Raw genomic sequence first — 22,721 nt, 5'->3', positions numbered from 1 at the left:
GAGAGAGAGAGAGAGAGAGAAGGAGAGAGAGAGAGAGATGAGAGAGAGAGAGAGAGAGGAGAGAGGAGAGAGGAGAGAGAGAGAGAGAAGGAGAGAGAGAGAGGGAGAGGAAGTGAGAGAGGGAGAGAGAGAGAGGGAGAGAGAGAGAGGGAGAGAGAGAGAGGGAGAGAGAGAGAGGGAAGAGAGAGAGAGAGAGAGAGAGAAGGAGAGAGAGAGAGAGGGAGAGGAAGTGAGAGAGGGAGAGAGAGAGGGAGAGGCCTGGAGGGATTGAATTACCTTGGGAGTAGGGGAGAATTTCTATTCTCTGTACACAGCTGTTCTTGTTGGTACTATTTATACAGAGAGGCGCCCTGGTTAATCTGTGAAAGGACAGCACCGAGTGAATCACCTTTGTCTGGCCTACCACAGCTTCATTTCACAGCGCACTATCCTGATCGAACGTCAAGCCACCGACCTCACAGCGTCGCGCGGTTATCGGTCGCACTGGGATCTTACTGTGCCTAGAGTGGCTCCATTGGTCAACACTGCCCACACACAGGACAGAAGACAACCAATCACCAGACACACCAGGGGGGGGGGCTTCCAACGATAAAACACACGAGGCATCAGCGCTCTGCCTCGTTCCACTGGTGACAACTGTAGTGACAGTCAGGGTGCACAAATCAGTCAACACCTTCTACACTTGGATCAGAGCTGGCCTGGTTAAGATAGCCATGATGTGGAGATGCCGGCGTTGGACTGGGGTGAGCACAGTAAGAAGTCTTACAACACCAGGTTAAAGTCCAACAGGTTTGTTTCAAACACGAGCTTTCGGAGCACGGCTCCTTCTTCAGGTGAAGAAGGAGCCGTGCTCCGAAAGCTCGTGTTTGAAACAAACCTGTTGGACTTTAACCTGGTGTTGTAAGACTTCTTACTGGTTAAGATAGTTAGAGTTAGTTTACTTAGAGTAGTAGAGAGTCAACCCACAGCCGGCTGTGTGCATTGTTACGGAAGTTCAATAAACCGTACTGAACCAACGCCGGCGTTTGGTGTCTGCTTTGCAGTCTATCTGCATCGTGTTGCAGCCCGTGTTACCCCAGGTGAATAACACGACAAGGGGGAAGGAGAGAGAGGAGATACCTCATGAGTTGAAGGTGTGCAGATGAATCATCCTTGATGTAAACAATGGAGCAATTCTCTGTGAACAGGCTGCCCTATGAACCCTACTGATTGTGGGTAAGGTGATCAATAGATCGCTCCACCGTTTACCGTCGAGCGTGGGGTCGTCGAAATCCAGCTCAGAGCGACTGAGGGCCTCGTGGCCTTTGAACCCGGAGCGTCTGAGAGAACCACATCCTCCGAGAGAGAGAGAAGCTGGAACTTTCCGTCCATTTTCCAGCTTTCCTTCGGTCAGGGGGGGGGAGGGCTGGAGGGCGGGGGTTAACTCTTGCTCTTCCTCCGGGCTCAGCCCTTGGAGGGGAGGGGGGGGGAGGGGTCTTCGCCACCCGCCCGGAGGTTCGCTGGGCCCGCGTCCTGTCCGAGGGCCGGCGACTCCCACGACGCAGCAGCTGGGGCTGGTACCGCCACCCCCGGGGACTCGAGGGTCGGAGAGCGGCTGGGTGGAATTTAACCCCGGCAGCGCCGCGATCGTCCTGGACAAGCTGGGCTGTGTAGCCCCCCCCCCCCCCCACTCTCCGAGGGCCCCTGTTATAGACCTCCCGAGGAGCGGGTCCCACAACAGAAACCAGTCACTTCGGAATCTTAGCAAAAAGTGATTCCTCCTCGAAGTGGAAATTCCCCGGAATTGCCTCCATGATTCCGAGGATTTGTTCTCGAATTGACACCGGTTCTCACAGGCCTCATTACCGTGACAACAAGGGAGGCAAAAAGATCTCTTCACTTTCACTCCCCCTCTGACAGTGGAGCACTCCCTCAGTACTGATCCTCTGACAGTGGAGCACTCCCTCAGTACTGATCCTCTGACAGTGCAGCACTCCCTCAGTACTGACCCTCTGACAGTGCAGCGCTCCCTCAGTACTGACCCTCTGACAGTGCAGCACTCCCTCAGTACTGACCCTCTGACAGTGCGGCACTCCCTCAGTACTGACCCTCTGACAGTGCGGCACTCCCTCAGTACTGACCCTCTGACAGTGCAGCACTCCCTCAGTACTAACCCTCTGACAGTGCGGCACTCCCTCAGTACTGACCCTCTGACAGTGCAGCGCTCCCTCAGTACTGACCCTCTGACAGTGCAGCACTCCCTCAGTACTGACCCTCTGACAGTGCGGCACTCCCTCAGTACTGACCCTCTGACAGTGCAGCGCTCCCTCAGTACTGACCCTCTGACAGTGCAGCACTCCCTCAGTACTGACCCTCTGACAGTGCAGCACTCACTCAGTACTGACCCTCTGACACAGCAGCACACCCTCAGTACTGACCCTCTGACAGTGCGGCACTCCCTCAGTACTGACCCTCTGACAGTGCGGCACTCCCTCAGTACTGACCCTCTGACAGTGCGGCACTCCCTCAGTACTGACCCTCTGACAGTGCGGCACTCCCTCAGTACTGACCCTCTGACAGTGCGGCACTCCCTCAGTACTGACCCTCTGACAGTGCAGCACTCTCTCAGTACTGACCCTCCGACAGTGCAGCACTCCCTCAGTACTGACCCTCTGACAGTGCAGCACTCCCTCAGTACTGACCCTCTGACAGTGCAGCACTCCCTCAGTACTGACCCTGTGACAGTGCGGCACTCCCTCAGCACTGACCCTCTGACAGTGCGGCACTCCCTCAGTACTGACCCTCTGAAAGTGCAGCACTCCCTCAGCACTGACGCTCTGACAGGGCGGCACTCCCTCAGTACTGACCCTCTGACAGTGCAGCACTCCCTCAGTACTGTCCCTCTGACAGTGCGGCACTCCCTCAGTACTGACCCTCTGACAGTGCAGCACTCCCTCAGTACTGACCCTCTGACAGTGCGGCACTCCCTCAGTACTGACCCTCTGACAGTGCAGCACTCCCTCAGTACTGACCCTCTGACAGTGCGGCACTCCCTCAGTACTGACCCTCTGACAGTGCGGCACTCCCTCAGTACTGACCCTCTGACAGTGCAGCACTCCCTCAGTACTGACTCTCTGACAGTGCAGCACTCCCTCAGTACTGACCCTCTGACAGTGCAGCACTCCCTCAGTACTGACCCTCTGACAGTGCAGCGCTCCCTCAGTACTGACCCTCTGACAGTGCGGCACTCCCTCAGTACTGACTCTCTGACAGTGCAGCACTCCCTCAGTACTGACCCTCTGACAGTGCGGCACTCCCTCAGTACTGACCCTCTGACAGTGCGGCACTCCCTCAGTACTGACCCTCTGACAGTGCAGCACTCCCTCAGTACTGACCCTCTGACAGTGCAGCGCTCCCTCAGTACTGACCCTCTGACAGTGCGGCACTCCCTCAGTACTGACTCTCTGACAGTGCAGCACTCCCTCAGTACTGACCCTCTGACAGTGCAGTGCTCCCTCAGTACTGACCCTCTGACAGTGCGGCACTCCCTCAGTACTGACCCTCTGACAGTGCAGTGCTCCCTCAGTACTGACCCTCTGACAGTGCAGTGCTCCCTCAGTACTGACTCTCTGACAGTGCAGCACTCCCTCAGTACCTACCCTCTGACAGTGCGGCGCTCCCTCAGTACTGACCCTCTGACAGTGCGGCACTCCCTCAGTACTGACCCTCTGACAGTGCGGCACTCCCTCAGTACTGACCCTCTGACAGTGCAGCACTCCCTCAGTACTGACCCTCTGACAGTGCGGCACTCCCTCAGTACTGACCCTCTGACAGTGCGGCACTCCCTCAGTACTGACCCTCTGACAGTGCGGCACTCCCTCAGTACTGACCCTCTGACAGTGCGACACTCCCTCAGTACTGATCCTCTGACAGTGCAGCACTCCCTCAGTACTGACTCTCTGACAGTGCGGCACTCCCTCAGTACTGACCCTCTGACAGTGCAGCTCTCCCTCAGTACTGACTCTCTAAAAGTGCAGCACTCCCTCAGTACTGACCCTCTGACAGTGCAGCACTCGCTCAGTACTGACCCTCTGACAGTGCAGCACTCCCTCAGTACTGACCCTCTGACAGTGCAGCACTCCCTCAGTACTGACCCTCTGACAGTGCGGCACTCGCTCAGTACTGACCCTCTGACAGTGCAGCTCTCCCTCAGTACTAACCCTCTGACAGTGCGGCACTCCCTCAGTACTGACCCTCTGACAGTGCGGCACTCGCTCAGTACTGACCCTCTGACAGTGCAGCACTCCCTCAGTACTGACCATCTGACAGTGCGGCGCTCCCTCAGTACTGACCCTCTGACAGTGCAGCTCTCCCTCAGTACTGACCCTCTGACAGTGCAGCACTCCCTCAGTACTGACCCTCTGACAGTGCAGCACTCCCTCAGTACTGACCCTCTGACAGTGCAGCACTCCCTCAGTACTGACCCTCTGACAGTGCGGCACTCCCTCAGTACTGACCCTCTGACAGTGCGACACTCCCTCAGTACTGATCCTCTGACAGTGCAGCACTCCCTCAGTACTGACCCTCTGACAGTGCAGCACTCCCTCAGCACTGACCCTCTGACAGTGCAGCACTCCCTCAGTACTGACCCTCTGACAGTGCAGCAGTCCCTCAGTACTGACCCTCTGACAGTGCAGCACTCCCTCAGTACTGACCCTCTGACAGTGCGACACTCCCTCAGTACTGACCCTCTGACAGTGCAGCACTCCCTCAGTACTGACCCTCTGACAGTGCGGCACTCCCTCAGTACTGACTCTCTAAAAGTGCAGCACTCCCTCAGTACTGACCCTCTGACAGTGCAGCACTCCCTCAGCACTGACCCTCTGACAGTGCAGCACTCCCTCAGTACTGACCCTCTGACAGTGCAGAGGGTTAGTGGAGGAAGGTAGTCTGGGAAACGGGCCGATGCGGGTTTGATGATGAATATCAGCCTTAATCTGCCCCGTAGCTGATGGTAGTCATCAGTGAATCACACATCAATCGTCTGCTGCTTCCTGGGTGGGTCGCTTGTGAAAGTTCACCTCATTCTTGGCACTGGGCCTCTCTCCTTCTGAATTGGTCTGAACCGACTTTCACTTTTACCCGGAACTCTTTGGGAATTTGTGCAATGGTAATTGGCCATCAAGGTTTCGTGTCTCTCTCTGACCGTGTCTCTCTCTGTCCGTGTCTCTCTCTGTCCGTGTCTCTCTCTGTCCGTGTCTCTCTCTGACCGTGTCTCTCTCCGTGTCTCTCTCTGACCGTGTCTCTCTCCGTGTCTCTCTCTGTCCGTGTCTCTCTCTGTCCGTGTCTCTCTCTGACCGTGTCTCTCTCTGACCGTGTCTCTCTCTCTGACCGTGTCTCTCTCTGACCGTGTCTCTCTCTGTCCGTGTCTCTCTCTGTCTGTGTCTCTCTCTGTCTGTGTCTCTCTCTGACCGTGTCTCTCTCTGACCGTGTCTCTCTCTGACCGTGTCTCTCTCTGACCGTGTCTCTCTCTGTCCGTGTCTCTCTCTGTCCGTGTCTCTCTCTGACCGTGTCTCTCTCTGTCCGTGTCTCTCTCCGTGTCTCTCTCTGTCTGTGTCTCTCTCTGTCCGTGTCTCTCTCTGTCTGTGTCTCTCTCCGTGTCTCTCTCTGACCGTGTTTCTCTACGTGCCTCTCTCCGTGTCTCTCTCTCTGTCCGTGTCTCTCCCTGTCCGTGCCTCCATCTCTCACTCTCCCAGGGGCAGGGTCCGGGGCAAAGTTGGAGGCTTCAATCGGGGCCTACTTGTGACAATAAGTGATTGTTATTATTGTTCTACTTGCGTAAAACGCCACGGACCCTCTGGACACAGCGCCCCCCTAAAAATCGGAGAATCCAGCCCATGGTCACTATCACCAAAACGCTCCCCTTTTGGGACCTTCAAGCGGCTATTGGATAGGTACATGGATTACGGCAGAACGGTGGGATGTAGATTAATTTGTTCTTAATCTGGGACAAAAGTTCGACACAACATCGTGGGCCGAAGGGCCTGTTCTGTGCTGTATTTTTCTATGTTCTCTGCCAATTAATATTGGGGAAGTTGAAACCCCCTACTATTATCAACCTCTGACATAGACTATAGAACATAGAACTGTACAGCACAGTACAGGCCCTTCGGCCCACGATGTTGTGCCGAACTAGTCTGAAACCAAGGTCAAATACATTTCTCTGATATTTGCCTCCTCTATCTCCCACTGACTGTTAGGGCGCACTGTCGTACACCCCCCCCCCCCCCCCCCCCCCCAGTAACGTCATCACCCCCTTTTAATTTTTAAGTTCCACCTCCATGGCCTCAATTGAGGATCTGGCGAAGATAGCATCCACCCTCCCTGCAGTAATCGACTCCTTGATCAATGTGGCAACGTCACCTCCTCTTTTACACCCCCCGGTCTCGCCTGAAGACTCTACATCCCAGCACGGTAGCACACGTGGCGAGCACTGTGGCTTCGCAGCGCCAGGGTCCCAGGTTCGATTCCCCGCTGGGTCGCTGTCTGTGCGGAGTCTGCACGTTCTCCCCCCCCCCGTGTCCCGGTGGGTTTCCTCCGGGTGCTCCGGTTTCCTCCCACAGTCCAAAGATGTGCAGGTTAGGTGGATTGGCCGTGCTAAATTGCCCCTCAGTGTCCAAAGATGTGCAAATTGGGTGGATTGGCCGTGCTAAATTGTCCCTTAGTGTCCAAAGATGTGCAGGGTAGGGGGATTGGCCGTGCTAAATTGCCCCTTAGTGTCCAAAGATGTGCAGGGTGGGTGGATTGGCCGTGCTAAATTGTCCCTTAGTGTCCAAAGATGTGCAGGGTGGGTGGATTGGCCATGCTAAATTGCCCCTTAGTGTCCAAAGATGTGTAGGTTAGGTGGATTGGCCGTGCTAAATTGTCCCTTAGTGTCCAAAGATGTGCAGGGTAGGTGGATTGGCCGTGCTAAATTGTCCCTTAGTGTCCAAAGATGTGCAGGATAGGTGGATTGGCCGTGCTAAATTGTCCCTTAGTGTCCTAAAAGGATATTGGGTTAAGGGGGTAGGGTGGAAGCGAGGGCTTAAAGTGGGCCGGTGCAGACTCGATGGGCCGAATGGCCTCCTTCTGCACTGTATGCTCTATGTTCCATTCCGGAATATTGAGCTGCCAGTCCTGCCCCTCCCTCAACCACGTCTCTGTGATCGCAATAATACTGTTCTCCCATGTGTCAATCAACACGCTCAATTCATCCGCCTTAGCCGTCAGACTTCTTGCACCAAACAAAATGCCATCCAGCCGTGCCATATTCCCTTGTGCGTTGTCTACCTTCCAGGCTGATTAAGTTTGTGAATCACGGCCTACTGCACGTCCACACTGTGACCCACACCCCTGCCAAATTAGTTTCGACCCCTCACCCCTCATCCCCCATCCCCGGCCCTCCCAACAGCCCTCGCAAAACCTTCCCGCAAGGGTGTTGGTCCGATTCCGGTTCAGGTGCATCCCACCTTCCCCGGGAATGGTCCCAGGAATCCAGAGCCCTCCCTCTTGCCCCATCTCTCCAGCCACTCATGGAAGTCTGCAGAGGGATTTGGATAGGTTAAGTGAATGGGCTAGGGTCTGGCAGATGGAATATAATGTTGACAAATGTGAGGTTATCCATTTTGGTAGGAATAACAGCAAACGGGATTATTATTTAAATGATAAAATATTAAAACATGCCGCTGTGCAGAGAGACCTGGGTGTGCTAGCGCATGAGTCGCAAAAAGTTGGTTTACAGGTGCAACAGGTGATTAAGAAGGCAAATGGAATTTTGTCCTTCATTGCTAGAGGGATGGAGTTTAAGACTAGGGAGGTTATGTTGCAATTGTATAAGGTGTTAGTGCGGCCACACCTGGAGTATTGTGTTCAGTTTTGGTCTCCTTACCTGAGAAAGGACGTACTGGCGCTGGAGGGTGTGCAGAGGAGATTCACTAGGTTAATCCCAGAGCTGAAGGGGTTGGATTACGAGGAGAGGTTGAGTAGACTGGGACTGTACTCGTTGGAATTTAGAAGGATGTAGGGGGATCTTATAGAAACATTTAAAATTATGAAGGGAATAGATAGGATAGATGCGGGCAGGTTGTTTCCACTGGCCGGTGACAGCAGAACTAGGGGGCATAGCCTCAAAATAAGGGGAAGTAGATTTAGGACTGAGTTTAGGAGGAACTTCTTCACCCAAAGGGTTGTGAATCTATGGAATTCCTTGCCCAGTGAAGCAGTTGAGGCTCCTTCATTAAATGTTTTTAAGGTAAAGATAGATTGTTTTTTGAAGAATAAAGGGATTAAGGGTTATGGTGTTCGGGCCGGAAAGTGGAGCTGAGTCCACAAAAGATCAGCCATGATCTCATTGAATGGCGGAGCAGGCTCGAGGGGCCAGATGGCCTACTCTTGCTCCTAGTTCTTATGTATGACCTCTGACCCTTCGCCCTTCCCCTTTCAGAGTGACCCGCAGCCGCTCAGTGCCACCCACGGCTCTAGTACCAGGGTGGCAAGCATCTCCTCCGGAAGTCCCCAGCCTCATAGATGTCAGTCTTCAACACTCTACATGATGTCAAGAAACGGCTTACGGCACTGGTTGCTGCAAAGGCTCTGGGCCCTGACAATATCCCAGCAATAGTCCTGAAGATTTGTGCTCCTGAACTTGCTGCCCCCCTAGCCAAGCTGTTCCAGTACAGCTACAACACTGGCATCTACCTGGCAATGTGGGAAATTGCCCAGGTATGTCCCAGGTCTTCTACCACCTCTATCGTCTAGAAGGACGAGGGCAGCAGACACATGGCGAACACCAACATCTTCAAGTTCCCCCCTCCGACTCGGAAATATATCGGCCGTTCCTTCACTGACGCTGGGGCTCTCTCCCCAACAGCACAGTGGGTGTACCTACACCACACGGGGTCTGCAGCGGGTTCAAGATGGCGGCTCACCCACCACCTCCTCAAGGTGGCAGTTGGGGATGGACAATGAAACCTGGGCCTAGTCAGCGAACGCCCAGATCCCAGTAAGGAATATAAAATGAGAGCCCGACAGATGCCCCAAAAGACTCCAGGAGACTGAAGAGCAGCTGTTGGCTGCTCTCCAAGTCCATCAGAGTTCTTAGTTTCACAGCACGCGAGGGGATCTCCAGGATCCTGCCCTCGCAGAGGTGTCCCCGGCCTCCTCAGAGGCTGCAGGATGATCGGCACAATTTAAGGCGTTAATTAATAATGAGGGTGAGGCTCCGTTCCCGTGGATACAAGGACTTGGGGGTGGAGGTGGGGCGGGGGTTGGTATCCAGAGCCCAGCAATAACAGGAGAGACCTGAGGCCCATGAAGCAATAATTGTGGGGGAGGCCCAGGCTCCATCGTCAATAGGTGAGGCCCAGGGCCCAGTGATACTGGAGGCAGGCTATGGGTCCATCGTCAATAGGTGAGGCCCAGGGCCCAGTGATACTGGAGGCAGGCTATGGGTCCATCGTCAATAGGTGAGGCCCAGGGCCCAGTGCTACTGGAGGCAGGCTATGGGCCCATCGACAATAGGTGAGGCCCAGGGCCCAGTGATACTGGAGGCAGGCTATGGGCCCAGTGATACTGGAGGCAGGCTTTGGGCCCATCGACAATAGGTGAGGCCCAGGGCCCAGTGACACTGGAGGCAGGCTTTGGGCCCAGTGATACTGGAGGCAGGCTATGGGCCCAGTGATACTGGAGGCAGGCGATGGGCCAATCGACAATAGATGAGGCCCAGGGCCCAGTGATACTGGAGGCAGGCTATGGGCCCAGTGATACTGGAGGCAGGCTTTGGGCCCAGTGATACTGGAGGCAGGCTACGGGCCTATCGACAATAGGTGAGGCCCATGGCCCAGTGATACTGGAGGCAGGCTATGGGCCTATCGACAATAGGTGAGGCCCATGGCCCAGTGATACTGGAGGCAGGCTATGGGCCTATCGACAATAGGTGAGGCCCATGGCCCAGTGATACTGGAGGCAGGCTATGGGCCCAGTGATACTGGAGGCAGGCTTTGGGCCCATCGACAATAGGTGAGGCCCAGGGCCCAGTGACACTGGAGGCAGGCTTTGGGCCCAGTGATACTGGAGGCAGGCTATGGGCCCAGTGATACTGGAGGCAGGCGATGGGCCAATCGACAATAGATGAGGCCCAGGGCCCAGTGATACTGGAGGCAGGCTATGGGCCCAGTGATACTGGAGGCAGGCTTTGGGCCCAGTGATACTGGAGGCAGGCTACGGGCCTATCGACAATAGGTGAGGCCCATGGCCCAGTGATACTGGAGGCAGGCTATGGGCCTATCGACAATAGGTGAGGCCCATGGCCCAGTGATACTGGAGGCAGGCTATGGGCCCAGTGATACTGGAGGCAGGCTATGGGCCTATCGACAATAGGTGAGGCCCATGGCCCAGTGATACTGGAGGCAGGCTATGGGCCCAGTGATACTGGAGGCAGGCTTTGGGCCCATCGACAATTGGTGAGGCCCAGGGCCCAGTGATCAGTGATACAGGAGTCAGGCCCAGCAATCATGAGAGAAATCCAAGACTAGCAATGCAGGCACAGGGCCCAGCGATAATGAGAAATGTTCCACAGACAGAGCAACTGGCCCGAGCCCAATGAAACTGGAGGAGGGCAGTCGAGGCCCACTGATAAGGATGTGAGGCAGGAGGTCCGACGATAAGAGGAAAGAGCCTGGATGTGGTTAACTGCCTGTTCAGATCAAACTTCCCCATATCCACTTCTCTGCTTCCCCCCTCGGTTCTCAATTCCCTTTTTAATTTGAGGATCTCGGCCTTGGCATCACTGTTGTGGGAAACTGTGGCCAAGCTCCAATGGCCTTTTGGGTAAGAAGAGCCGCTCTCAACCTGCGCGGGCTGTGTGTGGACAGTTTCCGATGACCTCGAGCGACCAGGGTGACCTGTGAGGAGGTGCGAGTGTGCTGTTCACTGTGGTAAACTCTCACAGTCCACTTCGCACAGTAGTTGGAATCATCTGATGTCAGTCAGTCAGCTAGAGAGTGACATTACTAACAAAGATTGGCCCTCTACACTGTCCCCATCAAACACTCCCAGGACAGGTACAGCACGGGGTTAGATACAGAGTAAAGCTCCTTCTACACTGTCCCCATCAAACACTCCCAGGACAGGGACAGCACGGGGTTAGATACAGAGTAAAGCTCCCTCTACACTGTCCCCATCAAACACTCCCAGGACAGGTACAGCACGGGGTTAGATACAGAGTAAAGCTCCCTCCACACTGTCCCCATCAAACACTCCCAGGACAGGTACAGCACGGGGTTAGATACAGAGTAAAGCTCCCTCTAATGGGTTTCCTCTGGGTGCTCTGGTTTCCTCCCACAGTCCAATGACATGCAGGTTGGGTGGATTGGTCGTGCTAAATTGCCCTCAGTGACCAAAATAGGTTTGGAGGGGTTATTGGGTTACGGGGGTAGGGTGGAAGTGATGGTTTAAGTGAATCGGTGCAGACTTGATGGGCCGAATAGCCTCCTTCTGCACTGTATGTTCTATGTTCTACACAGTCCCCATCAAACACTCCCAGGACAGGTACAGCGCAGGGTTAGATACAGAGTAAAGCTCCCTCTACACTGTCCCCATCAAACACTCCCAGAGCAGGTACAGCACAGGGTTAGATACAGAGTAAAGCTCCCTCTACACTGTCCCATTAAACACTCCCAGGACAGGTACAGCACGGGGTTAGATACAGAGTAAAGCTCCCTCTACACTGTCCCCATCAAACACTCCCAGGACAGGTACAGCACGGGGTTAGATACAGAGTAAAGCTCCCTCTACACTGTCCCCATCAAACACTCCCAGGACAGGTACTGCACGGGGTTAGATACAGAGTAAACTCCCTCTACACTGTCCCCATCAAACACTCTCAGGACAGGTACAGCACAGAGTTAGATACAGAGTAAAGCTCCCTCTACACTGTCCCCATCAAACACTCCCAGGACAGGTACTGCACGGGGTTAGATACAGAGTAAACTCCCTCTACACTGTCCCCATCAAACACTCTCAGGATAGGTACAGCACAGGGTTAGATACAGGGTAAAGCTCCCTCTACACTGTCCCCATCAAACACTCCCAGGACAGGTACAGCACAGAGTTAGATACAGAGTAAAGCTCCCTCTACACTGTCCCCATCAAACACTCTCAGGACAGGTACAGCACAGAGTTAGATACAGAGTAAAGCTAAGCAGACGGCTGCGTAGCAGATTGACAAAGGTGCCATTCCGGAAAGCAGGGAAGGCCAGTCCTGACTTTACCTGACACTCGGTGGGTGTGGCAAGTTGGGAGAGGGATCTTTAACCAGGAAAAGAGGTGTTTGTGAGGGTACAAGTCCGGCTCCTTCACCTTTGTACACCCAGACACGAGATCAATTCCTTGCACGCGGAGTAAGGTTGGGGAGTGGGGGAGTGGGGGTGGAAAGGGTGTCATTTTTAGGAGTGTTTGCGAATACCCTGACCCGCCAGGTACTGCCCTGGATGTTGGGACAGCTCGCACGGGGAATATCGTCCCGATCTTTCAAACGCTCTCCGAACAGTCGGCAGGATTTGGAGGGGTGCATATCAGTGATCCGCTTGGCGCAATCTCGGGGAGGGCTAATCTCTCCCTTGGCTAATGAATTCAGGGTCAAAGGGCACAGATTATCTCCTGCGCCCCCCTCCCCCCTCCCCCGCCCACCCACCCCCCCACCCAACTCAAGCAGCTGGCCGAAGGAAAATAAATACTGGTTTCCCAAAGACGTGCCTGATTTCCCTCACTCCCACCACTCAAGCGACCCAGAAGGATCTCTCAGCTACGAGGTCCGCCCGAGGTGCCTATTTGAAACGAGAAAAACAGCTCTCCCGTCTTAGTTCCTGAACGTTTCAGTCCCTCTCTCTCTTTCTCTCTCTCGCTCTGCACAAGTCACAGGGCAACTTTCTCAACATCCGCTCCCCACCCCCCTCCTCACCCCTCCCAACCTCTGCCCCACCCCCCCTCCACCCCCAACCCTTTCCTCTCCAGCTTCAAAACAAATAATGACTTTTGAACTTCATGTCAAAAGAGGTTAAACTGTCTCTGCCCCCCCCCCCCCCCTACCCACCCCTACTCCTCCCATCCCCGGATCGGCCGCCAGTTAAAACAAAAAAAACCCGTCTTACCATTTTCTGGAGCACTCCACTGTGAGTTCCTGATACGACACGACGAACTGGAACTTGGAGGCTCGTTTCCCGACGCGTTGCAGCCGTTTCCACACGGAGGTCATCGCCTGGGGGGTCGTCTCTCTCCGCAGGGGGTCGGGGGGGGGGGGGGGGGGGGGAATATCGTCCTGTTTTCGTTGTGCGTGGGGCTGGGGGGGGGGAGGTTTGCAAAGTTGGACGCTGCTCGGCAAACAGGCTGAAGAGAACACAAAATTTATCACAACTCTGAGCGACAGCCTTTCCTTTTTTTATTTCCCCCCCCCCCCCCCCACCCCCCCCACCCCCCTTGCAAAGAGGCACTGAGTCCAATTCTGTCAGTTCAGAGAACGGAACGCACCAAATTCAGTCCACCGTCCCCCCCCACACACACACACACACACACACACCCCCCAACCCCACCCCTCCCTCAAAGCTCTCCTACCCCTGTCAATGTCCACACGGGTAATCCATCCCCCTCTCGGCACCGAGAGAGCTTCCTCCTGTCAGCGGAGGCCCTTCTCACTGCAAGTTCAACTTGTGGGGCCAGCCCTCCCTTGGCCGGCCCTCCCCCCCCCCCCCCCCCCCCGGTGTGTGTGTGTGTGTGGGTGTGTCTCACACAGCACCGATGTGGATAGAATCATCAGGCAGGCCCTTCGGCCCGACGGGACGGTGCTCGAACCCGCGGCACGGCGGTTAGCGCTGTTGCTTCACGCCGCCAGGGACTCCGGGTTCGATTCCCGGGCTTGGGCGTCACTGTCTGTGCGGAGTCTGCACGTTCCCCCCCCCCCCCTCCGGGTGCTCCGGTTTCCTCCCGCAGTCCAAAGATGTGCGGGTTAGGGTGGATTGGCCGTGCTAAATTGTCCCTTAGCGTCCAAAGATGTGCAGGTTGGGTGGATTGGCCGTGCTAAATTGTCCCTTAGCGTCCAAAGATGCGCGGGTTAGGGTGGATTGGCCGTGCTAAATTGTCCCTTAGTGTCCAAAGATGTGCAGGTTGGGTGGATTGGCCGTGCTAAATTGTCCCTTAGTGTCCAAAGATGTGCAGGTTGGGTGGATTGGCCGTGCTAAATTGTCCCTTAGCGTCCAAAGATGTGCGGGTTGGGTGGATTGGCCGTGCTAAATTGTCCCTTAGCGTCCAAAGATGTGCAGGTTGGGTGGATTGCCCGTGCTAAATTGTCCCTTAGTGTCCAAAGATGTGCAGGTTAGGTGGATTAGCCGTGCTAAATTGTCCCTTAGTGTCCAAAGATGTGCAGGTTAGGTGGATTGGCCGTGCTAAATTGCCCCTTAGTGTCCAAAGATGTGCAGGTTAGGTGGATTGGCCGTGCTAAATTGCCCCTTAGTGTCCAAAGATGTGCATGTTAGGTGGATTGGCCGTGTTAAATTGTCCCTTAGTGTCCAAAGATGTGCAGGTTTGGTGGATTGGCCGTGCTAAATTGTCCCTTAGTGTCCAAAGATGTGCAGGTTAGATGGATTGGCCGTGCTAAATTGTCCCTTAGTGTCCAAAGATGTGCAGGTTAGGTGGATTGGCCGTGCTAAATTGTCCCTTAGTGTCCAAAGATGTGCAGGTTAGGTGGATTGGCCGTGCTAAATTGCTCCTTAGTGTCCAAAGATGTGCAGGTTAGGTGGATTGGCCGTGCTAAATTGCCCCTTAGTGTCCAAAGATGTGCAGGTTAGGTGGATTGGCCGTGCTAAATTGCTCCTTAGTGTCCAAAGATGTGCAGGTTAGGTGGATTGGCCGTGCTAAATTGCTCCTTAGTGTCCAAAGATGTGCAGGTTAGGTGGATTGGCCGTGCTAAATTGCCCCTTAGTGTCCAAAGATGTGCAGGTTAGGTGGATTGGCCGTGCTAAATTGCCCCTTAGTGTCCAAAGATGTGCAGGTTAGGTGGATTGGCCGTGATAAATTGCCCCTTAGTGTCCAAAATAGGTGTGGAGGGGTTATTGGGTTACGGGGATAGGGTGGAAGTGAGGGTTTAAGTGCAGACTCGATGGGCCGAATGGCCTCCTGCTGCACTGTATGTTCTATGTTCAGCCTCCCAGGCAGCGGGCTCCAGACTCCCCCCCCCCCCCCCCCCCACCCCTCTGCCGGACCCCTCCAACCTCCTGCGTCTTGCCTTGACGTTGCTAACGATGGGGAACCGCTGCTTACTGTCCGCCCTTCCCACACCCCTCATCATCGTACACACCTCAAGGTGGTTCCCCCCCACCCACCCATCCACCCCCACACCCCTCTCAGCCACCTCGACTCCAGAGAAACCCCCCCCCCCCCCCCCTCGTCAGCCAGGCACAGCCCTGAGCAAAGGTGAACCTGTCACTAATCCCTCCTCCCTTTGTGTCTGTGTGTGAATAGCTCAGAGAATTTACAGCCCAGGAGGCCACTCAGCCCATCGAGTCTGCACAGGCCCTTGGAAATCCCCAATTAAGCTCACACCTCCACCCCGTAACCCCACCTAACACTTTTTTTTGGACACTATGGGACAATTTAGCACGGCTAATCCACCTAACCTGCACATATTTTGACTCTAAGGGACAATTTAGCACGGTCAATCCACCTAACCTGCACATCTTTGGACACTAAGGGGCAATTTAGCACGGCCAATCCACCTAACCTGCACATATTTTGACTCTAAGGGACAATTTAGCACGGTCAATCCACCTAACCTGCACATCTTTGGACACTAAGGGGCAATTTAACACGGCCAATCCACCTAACCTGCACATCTTTGGACACTAAGGGGCAATTTAGCACGGCCAATCCACCTAACCTGCACATCTTGGACACTAAGGGACAATTTAGCACGGCCAATCCACCTAACCTGCACATCTTTGGACACTAAGGGGCAATTTAACACGGCCAATCCACCTAACCTGCACATCTTTGGACACTAAGGGACAATTTAACACGGCCAATCCACCTAACCTGCACATCTTTGGACACTAAGGGACAATTTAGCACGGCCAATCCACCCAACCTGCACACCTTTGGACACTAAGGGACAATTTAGCACGGCCAATCCACCTAACCTGCACATCTTTGGACACTAAGGGACAATTTAGCACGGCCAATCCACCTAACCTGCACGTCTTTGGACTGTGGGAGGAAACCGGAGCACCCGGAGGAAACCCACGCAGACACGGTGGGGGGGGGGGGGGGGGAGAACGTGCCGACCCCGCACAGAACAAGGCCGGGAATCGAACCCGGGTCCCTGGAGCTGTGAAGCAACAGTGCTAACCCACTGTGCTACCCCGCCTGCCCCATTGGATATTGGATATCCTCCAGTTGCGATATCGCCGTTGTCCTTCTTCCTCTGTTCCTGAGGGTGTGGCCGGGGGGGGGGGGGGGGGGGGGGGGTGGATGTCGCTGGGCCCAGGCCTAGGCATTTGTTGCCCATTTCTAATTGCCCTTCCGAACAGGGTGTCTGGCTTGGGCCATTTCCGAGGAGGGGGGTTAAGAGTTGACCACGTTGCTGTGTGTGTGGGGGGGGGGGGGGGGCGGGGGGGGGTTGCCTGGAGTCACATGTCGGCCAGAACGGGGGTAAGGACGGCAGATTTACCCCTTTCCCCTAAAGGGGGACGTTAGCGAACCAGATGGGGGTTTTTTTTTAAAACGACAATCGATGATCGTTGTCACGGTCGCCGTTACCCAAACGGAGCTTCATAATTCCGGATTTTGTCGAATTGCCGCCGCAGAGTACTCCCCCCCCCCCCCCCCCCCCGGTCCTCCAATGGCGCCACCATGGCCCCATCGCGCCCCCCCCCCCCCCACCTCTGTCACACGGGAGCACAGGCCCGGCGCTGAATCCATTCTCGCGGTCCGGGAGAAAGCTGGACCGGGCGAACAACAGGAGGAGGCCGCTCTGCCCCTCGAGCCTGTCCCCCGCCCATCCAGCGAAGCAGCGGGCGAACTGTTCCCCCCCCCCCCCCCCATTTAGCCCTTCAATCCCCAGGGTCGTTCAGGGTCCCCCCCTTTTCCATCTCAAAGGCCCAATCTGTCCTTCCTGTGGTGAGGGGCCCCCCAGGCCGGAACCTAGTTTCTCCAGGGGGTTCTGCATGTGTCCTCCCGCCTCTTTGTTTCCTGCCTCTTCCTTTTATTTTGCCCTTTCGTCAATTTCTGAGGCAACCATTTTGATCCGTGGGTGACTAATGGACCTGCGACTTTAAGCCAGCCTGTCCCTTTAAGGCAAAGCAGCTCTTAGGCGGCCTGCGCCTTTAACTTCCAGCGGAGCACTGCAGCAGCGGAGGAGCTCAGTGATGACACGCTTTGATGGACTTGGCCGGCGGCCATCGAATTGGCTCAAAGGTCTGTGCCCTGCCCGGCGGCCGGAGGTGACTGGATCTCAAGGCTGGTTTTCCAGTTTCACTGAGGTCCTGAAGACGGGATGGAGGGATACTAACTCTCTCTCTCTCAAAGATCCGAGGAATTCTTTCCAGAAATCCATGTGCGAGCAAGATCTGGGGCGGGGTTCTCCCATTGGGCGGCAGAGTGTCCACGGCATCGGATAGGCCATCGCGTTTCATGATGGTGTGAACGGGCCGCTGGGAGTACCGATTCTGGCCCCCACAGGGAGCCAGCACGACGTTGGAGTGGTTCACGCCGCTCCCGCCTCCCATCCCGGCGCGAACTGTGAGTCGCGGGATCCGCGCATGCGCAGTGGCCTCTCTCAACGGGGCGGACAATAATAGGCCCGGGGAGCGAGAGGCCGGCACGCCGATCAGTGGGCCCCGGTCGCGGGCCAGACCCCATCGGAGGCACCCCCCCAGGGTCGGACCCTCCCCTCCTCCACAGACTGCCCCCCCCCGACCCTGCGCGCAGAGTTCCCGCCAGCTGCGACCAGGGGTGGACGGCGCCGGCGGGACTCTGCCTTTCTATGGAGACCGCTCGGCCCATCCGGGCCGGAGAATCGGCGGCCCAGCCGCGTACGGCGGCCCGCGACCAGTGCCGCACCAAAATCGCCGGCGCCAATGGCCCCGATTCTCCGCGGAGAATCCCGCCCCTGATACCTCTCTCTAAGAACCAGCTGATGTGAAGCCAAAGGCCTCTCCTAGAAAAAACTGCAAGTAAGATATACTCCCAAACTGCATTCTGGGATGTAGACCAGAGATTTTAAACCACACTCATACTGTGAAGTGAGTTCACCGATGAACTCATTGGCTGAAGCAAGGTCTCATCTTTTCACCCGCGTCCTTATTATTTTTCACCCTTTTCCTCCCCCTCTGTGTTTGTCTGTCTTGTGTGTGTGTGGGTGTTGTGGATGGGGCAGTTATGGGGCATCAGGGGTTAAAGGATATTTAACCAACTGTAGTCACTATTTATCTCATAATTGTTCAACTTACAAATAAACAGTAATTGTATTTCAACTTACAAACCTGGTGACTGTAATTATTGGGGGGGCCAAGTGCCAAAGAATTGGGGTATTTTTGTAAGAATTATCAATTAATTCACTTGTGTCGCGACTCCGGGGCCTGAGGGGCTGGAATTGACCGCGCGCTCGCGCAGGTTGGCGTAACAAACTGATATAAACGGTAAGCTGAAGGACAATGTTCCCGTCGACCTTTCAACTGTTCACCTGAACCCCGACCTCTCGGTCCTCGTGGTTGGCGAATATGGACACCTCAAATCTCTCGGCCCCATCCAGGCTCTGGCCACGAAAGAAATAATTTCCTTCTTGGACCCAAAGCGAAGCCATGACCTCTTTGAATGGCGGAGGGGACACTCGATGGGCAGAACGGCCCACGTTTGCTCCCACGGCGTACGGTCTCAGGGGCTCAATAATAATAATAATCGCTTATTGTCACGAGGAGGCTTCAAATGAAGTTACTGCGAAAAGCCCCTAGTCGCCTGTTCCGGGAGGCCGGTACGGGGAATTGAACCCAGCGCCGCTGGTCTTGTTCTGCATTACAAGCCAGCGGTTTAGCCCATTGTGCTAAACCAGCCACCAGCTTGCCCAACTGCAGAGGCCACTGGCTGGCCCCAGGCCCTCGAATTATCTCGCTCCTCCCGCGACAGGCCCATCCCACCTGTGCAACTATTGGCCGATGGCACAAGGGCTTGTGGGGGTCCGGGGAGGGGGGGGGGGGGGCACAGATATTCTTTTGTGAATGTGAGGAGCAACGTTCTTGCGCAGCGAGCACAGGGGCTGGTTTAGCTCACTGGGCTCGGTGGGAAGGTGCAATGGGCCTGACTGGATTTGTGTACAGAGAGCCAGCACGGGCAGGATTGGCCGAATGGCCTTCAATACTCCAACAACTCTACTCATGGAATTCCTATAGAACAGAAGGAGGCCATTCAGCCCATCGAGCCTGCCGTGACCTCCGGACGAGGCACTCTACATAAGCCCATGAACCCACCCTGTACCCCGTGAGCCTGCACGTTGATTCTGGCACGTCCGACGAACCTGCATTATCTTTGGACACAAAGTGGCCATTTGGATCATGGCCAATCCAACGAACCTGCACATCTTCAGCCACCAAGGGGGCAATTTTCAGCCTGATTCCGCAGATATCCAAACTGACAATGAGAAGGGGCTTGGATCCATTGGGATAGTGCAACATGCGGGTGAATGGGAAGGGGTTTGGGTCCATTGGGATAGTGCAACATGCGGGTGAATGGGAAGGGGTTTGGGTCCATTGGGAGTGTGTACAATGGGAGTGAATGGGAAGGGGTTTGATCCATTGGGATTGTGCACAATGGGAGTGAATGGGAAGGGGTTTGGGTCCATTGGGATTGTGTACAATGGGAGTGAATGGGAAGGGGTTGGGTCCATTGGGATTGTGTACAATGGGAGTGAATGGGAAGGGGTTGGGTCCATTGGGATTGTGTACAATGGGAGTGAATGGGAAGGGTTGGGTCCATTGGGATTGTGCACAATGGGAGTGAATGGGAAGGGGTTTGGGTCCATTGGGATTGTGTACAGTGGGAGTGAATGGGAAGGGGTTTGGGTCCATTGGGATTGTGCACAGTGGGAGTGAATGGGAAGGGGTTCGGGTCCATTGGGATTGTGCACAATGGGAGTGAATGGGAAGGGGTTTGGATCCACTGGGATTGTGTACAATGGGAGTGACTGGGAAGGGGTTTGGGTCCATTGGGATTGTGTACAATGGGAGTGAATGGTAAGGGGTTTGGGTCCATTGGGATTGTGTACAGTGGGAGTGAATGGGAAGGGGTTCGGATCCATTGGGATTGTGTACAATGGGAGTGAATGGGAAGGAGTTTGGGTCCATTGGGATTGTGTACAGTGGGAGAGAATGGGAAGGGGTTTGATCCATTGGGATTGTGTACAATGGGAGTGAATGGGAAGGGGTTTGGGTCCATTGGGATTGTGTACAGTGGGAGTGAATGGGAAGGGGTTTGATCTGGGTCCATTGGGATTGTGTACAAAGGGAGTGAATGGGAAGGGGTTTGGGTCCATTGGGATTGTGTACAGTCGGAGTGAATGGGAAGGGGTTTGGGTCCATTGGGATTGTGTACAGTGGGAGTGAATGGGAAGGGGTTCGGGTCCATTGGGATTGTGTACAGTGGGAGTGAATGGGAAGGGGTTTGGGTCCATTGGGATTGTGTACAATGGGAGTGAATGGGAAGGGGTTTGGGTCCATTGGGATTGTGTATAATGGGAGTGAATGGGAAGGGGTTTGGGTCCATTGGGATTGTGTATAATGGGAGTGAATGAGAAGGGGTTTGGGTCCATTGGGATTATGTACAATGGGAGTGAATGAGAAGGGGTTTGGGTCCATTGGGATTGTGTACAATGGGAGTGAATGGGAAGGGGTTTGGGTCCATTGGGATTGTGTATAATAGGAGTGAATGGGAAGGGGTTTGGGTCCATTGGGATTGTGTATAATAGGAGTGAATGGGAAGGGGTTTGTGTGTGAGTGTTTGTGATTGTGTGTGAGTATTCAAATGTGTGTGTCTGACTGTGTGTGTGTGTGTGAATATGTGGATGTGTGTGAATATGTGTGTGTGCGTGGGTGTATGTGTGTGTGAGTGTGTGTGAATGTGTGATAGTGTGTATCAGGCTGTGTGTGAATGTCTGAATGTGTGTGTGTGAATGTGTGTGTATGTTTAATGATTGTGAGTGTGTGTGTGTGAATGTGTGTGAGAGAGTGTGTGTGTGAATGTGAGAGTGTGTATGTGTGTGTGAATGTGTGTGAGTGTGTGTGTGTGTGAATGTGTGTGTGTGAATGAGTGTGTGTGAGTGAGTATAATTGTTTGTGTGTGTGGGTGAGTGATTGTGTGTGTCTGTAATTGTGTGTGTAAGTGAGCGTGTGAGTGAGCGTGTGTAAGTGAATGTGTGTGACTGTGAGTGAGTGTGTGTGATACCTTCCCTTGATCCAGAATCCACACCTTACCTTGATCCAGAATCCACATCTTACCTTGATCCAGAATCTCCACCATACCTTGGTCCAGAATCCACATTTTACCTTGATCCAGAATCTACATCTTACCTTGATCCAGAATTCACACCTTCCCTTGATCCAGATCCACATCTTACCTTGATCCAGAATCCACACCTTCCCTTGATCCAGAATCCACATCTTACCTTGATCCTGAATCCACACCTTCCCTTGATCCAGAATCTACATCTTACCTTGATCCAGAATCCACACCTTCCCTTGATCCAGAATCTACATCTTACCTTGATCCAGAATTCACACCTTCCCTTGATCCAGATCCACATCTTACCTTGATCCAGAATCTCCACCATACCTTGATCCAGAATCCACACCTTCCCTTGATCCAGAATCCACATCTTACCTTGATCCTGAATCCATACCTTACCTTGATCCAGAATCCACACCTTCCCTTGATCCAGAATTCACATCTTACCTTGATCCAGAATCCACACCTTCCCTTGATCCAGAATCTACATCTTACCTTGATCCAGAATCTACATCTTACCTTGATCCAGAATCCACACCTTCCCTTGATCCGGATCCACATCTTACCTTGATCCAGAATCTCCACCATACCTTGATCCAGAATCCACACCTTCCCTTGATCCAGAATTCACATCTTACCTTGATCCAGAATTAACACCTTCCTTTGATCCAGAATCTACACCTTACCTTGATCCAGAATCCACATCTTACCTTGATCCAGAATCCACGTCTAACCTTGATCCAGAATCCATACCTTACCTTGATCCAGAATCCACGTCTAACCTTGATCCAGAATCCATATCTTACCTTAATCCAGAATCCATACCTTACCTTGATCCAGCCTCACATCTCACCTTGATCGAGAATCTACATCTTGCCTCGATCCAGTTCCACACCTTACCTCGATCCAGAATCCTTAGCTTACCTTTGTTCACAGTTTACCTGGCGAACTCAGCCCAGCGCATCACACAAGCCGGCCACCCCCACATTGATTCTGTCCACCCCTCCCGCTGCCTCAGGAAGGCAGGCAGCATTGTCAGAGACCCCTCCCACCCTGGCTTTGCCTTCTTCCAGAATCTTCCATCAGGCAGAAGGTACAGAAGTCTGAAGACCCGCACATCCAGACATAGGAACAGCTTCTTCCCCACAGCTACCAGACTCCTCAAC

At 54.3% G+C, this 22,721-nt stretch overlaps 1 protein-coding gene across 1 annotated transcript in view; it reads right to left on the bottom strand.

Annotated features, from left to right (window-relative positions):
• Nucleotides 1–13,301, bottom strand: part of LOC119958959 (EH domain-binding protein 1-like) — a 61,376-nt gene extending 48,075 nt beyond the window's left edge. The window contains exon 1 of the mRNA XM_038787481.1: nt 13,167–13,301. Coding sequence (XP_038643409.1) covers nt 13,167–13,270 — 104 coding nt within the window. The 5' untranslated portion in view covers nt 13,271–13,301. The remainder of the gene's footprint in view (nt 1–13,166) is intronic.
• Nucleotides 13,302–22,721: the final 9,420 nt, after the last annotated feature.

Source organism: Scyliorhinus canicula, chromosome 31, assembly GCF_902713615.1.
Source record: "Scyliorhinus canicula chromosome 31, sScyCan1.1, whole genome shotgun sequence".
NCBI classification, from domain to species: domain Eukaryota; kingdom Metazoa; phylum Chordata; class Chondrichthyes; order Carcharhiniformes; family Scyliorhinidae; genus Scyliorhinus; species Scyliorhinus canicula.
This window is presented reverse-complemented; position numbering and strand designations above follow the sequence as displayed.